The following is a 6534-nucleotide window of genomic DNA, read 5'->3' on the forward strand; positions in this document are numbered from 1 at the left end:
TCATCAGTTGCGTACAACACCCAGTGCTCATTACATCACATGTCCTCCTTAATGCCCATCACCCAGTTACCCCATATCTCCACCCACCTCTTTTAAATCTTTTCTTTCAGAAGTTGGTTTTAGGTCCTCCTTCGATTTCATTTCAGACGGTTGTTTTGAGCCACTCTGCTTCACCTAAGTTCATTTTCACCGTTACTCTTTCTTTCAAAAGTCTAAATTTCTTTTAAAACTATTCTGTGCTATGCACACATACACATTCACACACTTTCAATTTGAATGTATACAAAGACACCTATGCGTATGAAGTACTCTTCATGTTCTGGAACAATCTTTTTTTCTAGCTTTTCTCTCCCAGTCCTTTTGACTCAGGGGTACCTTCTACAGGTCCCTCTAGTCAACCAGTGTAATGCTGATTCATTACTTCAATGTCTGCATGACATTTCATGGCGTGGCTGTGTTGTTTACACATTTGATGGTGTTTCCTATTTTTTCTCATTAAATTACTATTTAATGAGAAATACTATTGAATATATATGCTACAAAATATTTTTTAAGTAGTTAAAACTATGTTTTTCAATCTAGGTGATTTTTTCCCAAGGGACATTGAACAATGTTCAAAGAGATTTTGGGCTGTCACTCTGGGAAGGGATGTGTGCAGGGTGGGGGAGCCCTAAAAACCATAAAATGCACAGGACACAGCCCCCCCACAGAGAAGGCTCTGGCCCAGAATATCCATAGCATCGAGACTGAGAAACCCTGAGTTAAAGCATATCTGTATTTTTTTAAAAAATTTATTTTCTAAATAATCTCTACGCCCAACATGGGGCTTGAACTTACAACGCCAAGTTCAAGAGTTGTATGCTCTACTGACTGAGCCAGCCAGGCACCCCAAAGAACACATGTGTTTTTAAAATTCGTAGCTGTCTTCAGAGCTACTCCAAGACGTTGTCGTACTTCACAATTCTGACAGCAAAATTAGAGAATACCCGTTTGCTACTTGTTTAAAAATACCAACCCCAACCAGTGTGAGACCTCTTTAAATGTTTTCTCAGGGTGGTGGGTGTGAAAGAGATTTCTGTTGATTTTTTAAACTATTAGTGAGCCCCAGCAAAGATCCATATATTTGATCACCATGTTCATTTCCTATTATTATTATATGTCCACATATGATATGCCTATTTATAATTAGCAGCATTTCAAATAATTGTTGTAAATCACAGTTTCTCTATTGACTTTTAGTTAAATATTTTTGACCACAAAGTAGTTTTAAATTTTATTTAGTTAAATATTTCTATCTTCTTACTTCCGAATTTTTTGTCTTAATTATGATGGTTTTCTCATCAGTGGATTTTTTTATGTAGTTTTCTGGATGTGCACCTAAAATGGGATGGTTACTCTTACACTGAGGGTTTACTCTTTCTGATTTTTGTGAGATGTGTGAGACCAGGAGCCACTGCGCTTCCTTCCACGTAGAAAGCTGTTTGCGCCAACTTCCACCAACAATCCAGTGTTTTCCAACTAAATTGAAATGCAGCTTTGTCATGTATTAAATCTCCGTATATAATGAAACCTAATTCCTGATTCATTCAACAAATACTAAAAAAGCATCTGCTAGTGCCAGAAATTTCTAAGAACTTCATATGTTATACTCTTTTATCTCAAGGTCATGGGGAATTTTACTATTCGTCCATGTTGATTTTGTGGAATTACTGCTCTTGTAGATGCTGTTTCAGTTAGTTCTCAAAATGTCCTTCAATGTTGTTGAATACGGTTGTACTGAAACAGCTCTCTTTAACCTGGTTTTATCTCTTCTGTTATTCTCTGTACTTCATAATGTCTCATTTTCTTGAATTTGTTTCCATATAAGTGCATATGCATCCACACCCATAAAGAAAAAGATGAACAGCACAGGTGAAGTCCCTGCTCCTTTGGTCCTTATGTTAGAGTGACAGACAAGAACACAGTGAGATAAATGTGAGTACAAGATAATGTCCTTGGATAAGTCACATGAAGAGTATTCAGAGTTAGAGGATAGATTGCCATGGGGTGTGTAGGATTTTACAGAGTCCGGGGAGGTCTTTGTATGTTGGACAAGGAACAGAACTGTGAGCAATTGTGCTCATTGGACTTGTCAAGAAAGTGACTAAAACCCAAAGCCTAAGAATAACAAACAAAAAAGATGTCACATAAGAAAAGTGATGAGGGCTCACCTCATCCTCTATTGGACCAAACAAAAACCAACTGGTCAAATAAATATGGAATAGGCACAGGAAAACAAGTCTTCTGTTGTCTGCTTTCTGGTAATAAAAATGCCCAAATTTTGTGAAGCATTGATTTATTCTCTTTACTCATTTTTCTCTTGCGATGTCCAATCTGTAAGGTATTTCACGCCATAAAGACATCACTACTTTTGTCTTTTGGACAACTTCTTTTTTTGCTCTTTTATTATTTTTGATGGGCATAAATGTGATAAAACCAGGATTGGATGCCACCAGCAACATGGAATCTTTCCTTCCTCATGGTCTCCAGGACAACTGAGCTTATTAGATCATTTTACTCTTTCTTTCCATCTCATTTCTCCCTTCCTCCACCTCCCTCCCTCCCTCCCTCCTTCCCTCTCTCTCTCTGTTTCTATTGAACACAATTATTTATGTTTCTTTACGCAGAGATCAAAGACCATTCCAAAATGGAGCCCTAAAATAATGTGACCCAGGAGGCTATGAATAGGAATTTCTGGGTATATCTCTACATTCCTTATGGAAAAGGTAATGTGATGTGTATGCATTCATATCCTAAACAGTGCATGGGGGCAGGCATGGGGTGGAAGGTGAGAAGGACATAGAGTAACACACACCAGGAGGACATGGTGTGCTATGTTCTGTGTATGCGACAGTGTGTGTGTGTGTGTGTGTGTGTGCGCGCGCGCGCACATGTGTGAGGGCACCTTGATGAGTGAGAGCATTCCTCAGAGCAGGGATACATGGACTCCTCTATTCCAAGGTGACCCTTATAATGCACAGCCCAAACTCGATCAACAGAAAATACTAAGGAGAGATGTACAATTGACAGGACACTGTTGCAACAAGATCATAAAGTGCAAGACATACATAGTGTGGATGAGGAAGTCGCTGTGTCTTGAAATTTAAGCAGCTATGAGGCCACATGGTTCTTTGAAATTCACGACCACCATATCTCATCCTCTCCCTCTTGTCCATTCCCCTCAACATACTGGCTTCCTTCTGAGCCTTGATTATCTGACAGAAGCGCTTCCTCTAGGCCTTTTCACCAATTGTTCCCTCTGCCAGGAAGACCTCCTGCCTTCCACCCTCTATTCCTTGAGGTCTCTGTTCAAATGTCACCTTCTTAACCAATCTGGACTGCACACCCAACATAACACCCCAACCACTTTCTCCTTTAACATGTTTCTGTTTTTTCATAGCATCTGTCCATTATTTAATCTTTATATCTGTTTCTATCCTGTCACCATCAATCAATTATAGGGACTTTGGTTTTTCACCACCCTGTACTTCATGACTAGGAAATGCTGGAAGTATGGTCAGCACTCTATGTATTCCTCAAATGCATGTTATAATTTCTTACTGAAATGTAAAATATCTGACCTTTGGAGGTACATCTGATCTTGGGATGGGGATTGCTAATCAGAGAGAAAGTAGGGATCCCCTCAAGGGGTCCAGATCCATTCACAAAATATTAAAGTTAGTTTCTAGCCTGGAAACTACAAATTGTAGCATTTCCACAATGTAAGCAATGTCCATTTGTGTGAAAATTAGTCGTGTTATTTTCCCCTGTACTGGTAGTTGCCTCCACCACATGGTCCCAGGAAACTATACAGGAATTTCAGAGTTTCTTCTTCTGGGAATTTCAGAGGAACCAGAAGTGCAGCCCCTCATATTTGGGCTTTTCCTCTCCATGTACCTGATCACTGTGTTTGGAAACCTGCTCATCATTCTGGCCGTCAGCTCTGACTCCCATCTCCACACACCCATGTACGTCTTCCTGGCCAACCTGTCCTTTGTGGACATCTGTTTCACCTCCACCACTGTCCCCAGTATGCTGTGGAACATCCAGACTCAGAGCCATGTCATAACCTATGAAGGCTGCCTCACTCAGATGTACTTTTTCATACTCTTTCTTGGATTGGATGCCTTTCTCCTGGCTGTGATGGCCTATGACCATTTAGTGGCCATCTGTCACCCTCTACACTACATGGTCATCATGAAGCCCCAGGTCTGTGCATTGCTGGTTCTGGTGTCCTGGATCATGAACATCCTGAATTCCTTGTTACAAAGTTTAATGATGTTACGGCTGTCCTTCTGTACACACTTCCACATCCCCCACTTTTTCTGTGAACTCAGTCAGATGATCCAACATGCCTGTTCTAATACCTTTCTCAATAACATGGTGATGGGTTTTGCAGCTATGTTGCTAGGAGGTGGTACATTCATTGGGATTATTTACTCTTACTCTAAAATAGTTTTCTCCATACGTGGAATCTCATCAGCTCAGGGCAAGTATAAAGCATTTTCCACCTGTGCATCTCACCTCTCAGTTGTCTCCTTATTTTATTGTACGAGCCTAGGAGTGTACCTTAGCTCTGCTGCTACCCAGAGCTCCCACACAAGTGCAGTGGCCTCGGTGATGTACACGGTGGTCACCCCCATGCTGAACCCCTTCATCTACAGCCTGAGGAACAGAGACATAAAGGAGGCTGTGATGAAATTCTCTGGCATGGCAGCTCTAAAAGGGCCAATCCTCCTGGGGCTGAAGAAGTGTCCACGATTGCAGGGCCCAAAGGCTGAGCCAAATGTTGAGATATTTTGATCAGATTGTGAAAGTAGAACATGCCTCTTCTATTTTTTTCTTGGAATTTCTTTTTTTGTTTTATTTGGACCTCTCTGTATAATTTATATAACACACTTATTAAGCTTTGTGATATCTCTAATATGCAAGAGATTTTCCCTTTATCCTTTTCCTACTCTGTCAGTTATTCCTAACCTTGGATGTGAAATATTTGGAAATGCTCACTTATTTCAAAGAACGAAATGGATCTGCTAAGAATAATTTCTTCTCAAATAAAATATATCATAGTAAGTATTTTTTCTTTTGTTTGACTGAATACTACTCCTATGGAAAATCTACTCTTGGCCACCACAGCTGTTTATTAAGTTTATAACAGAGAAAAATCTGAGACCATGTGCTTCACTTTTGTGAACATTATTCCTTTGTATCTCACTACCTTCACTGCTCTTCCTGAGAATGCAGACTTTCACGTACTGGTGGTTCTAGCTGATCACGGGGACTTTTCTACAAACTGGCATCCTTTTGTTGCACAGCTTGTGTCTATCATGACTACCATAGTCACTGGCAAAAAAAGTGATAATAAAATACATGTCTCCAGGGGAAATCTATACAGAAAAACAAATATGGAAAAAAAGAGATTGACATTAGACTCACACTTGACTTTAAGGATGATGAAGCAAAATATTAAATCATACATTTATTGTTATGCAAAATATTTCTTTCTCGGGCTCTTCACCTACTCATTGAATTATGGAATATCAGGGTTCATTTGTAAGGTGTATTCATTAAGATGAAAGACTGGTGTCATGTTTGGGGTTTTATTAAATTATTTTCTGGATTCTTGTTGAAATTTTCCAGTGCTACATACAAACATGATTCCTTCCATTTCTCTAAATGAAACATCTCCGACTATTCAAAATGTTGCCCTAACCTCTAACGGGGCAGCAAATGAGCATCAGTATCATCAATTATGTATCATCCTCATAACCACAGGATGACTCACCAGCAGGCTTGGATTCCTGTTCAGGTGTGTGATTCAGAGTCACAGGTTGTGGGCACGCATGCATGTCCTTCCAACCACTCCATGTGACCTCTAAGGGACCTCAGTGGAGTCATTTTTTAAACACAGTTATAACAAGTGAGATAAACTTGAAGAACAGAGTAATCATGAATGCTACTTTCAATTATCAGATAAACGGCCTAGAATAAAAAGAATCAGATTATTACAAATACTGTCATTTCTGCCTGATTTGATTACTTTATCAGTTAGCTATTGCTGCATACAAAGCATCCTAAAATAACATGGCTCAATGTAGCTTCTTTATTATTGAGGAGGTTATAGGGTAGGGAGTTGTTCTGATCTCTGCGGGGCTCCTCATGAATCCATGGTCAGGTGTGAATCTCTACATTGTGTTTCTAAGGCTCATCCATGAGGTGTGTGGCTGTAGTGCTCTTCTGTTTTGAGCCAATGTATGTCATTTTACTCCTTTTATATATGTAGGTAATCATCTAGTTTAAGAGAAAAAAAGATTTTATCAAATGTGAATTGTCTTAATATAATTCCACTATTTTAATATCCACATGTGAACCTTTGCTTTTTCACAGTTGGAAAAGAGCACTCCCACCCCAATAAGCATGACTCAGCTACCCGTGCTCCAGGTCTGACCCTGAGTCATGCCCCACTAGAATTTTTAAATTCTAATTAATTTATTA

The 6534-nt window shown here is 39.5% G+C and overlaps 1 protein-coding gene across 1 annotated transcript; it reads left to right on the top strand.

Annotated features, from left to right (window-relative positions):
• The first annotated feature begins 3858 nt into the window (after positions 1-3858).
• Positions 3859-4842, top strand: LOC103682167 (olfactory receptor-like protein OLF4). The gene is made up of 2 exons (XM_040628261.1): positions 3859-4278; positions 4564-4842. The coding sequence occupies exons 1-2, from the start codon at positions 3931-3933 to the stop codon at positions 4840-4842; spliced, it is 627 nt and encodes a 208-aa protein (XP_040484195.1). The 5' UTR covers positions 3859-3930.
• The last annotated feature ends 1692 nt before the right edge of the window (positions 4843-6534 follow it).

Source organism: Ursus maritimus, unplaced genomic scaffold (assembly GCF_017311325.1).
Source record: "Ursus maritimus isolate PB19 unplaced genomic scaffold, ASM1731132v1 scaffold_14, whole genome shotgun sequence".
Lineage (NCBI taxonomy): Eukaryota > Metazoa > Chordata > Mammalia > Carnivora > Ursidae > Ursus > Ursus maritimus.

Bases quoted from the DNA above. Each gene is read 5' to 3' on its own strand.
- LOC103682167 (XM_040628261.1), top strand. From the start codon at position 3,931: ATGTACCTGATCACTGTGTTTGGAAACCTGCTCATCATTCTGGCCGTC. The intron at 4,279-4,563 runs ATCATGAACATC...TGTGCATCTCAC, and splicing joins TGCTGGTTCTGGTGTCCTGG to CTCTCAGTTGTCTCCTTATT.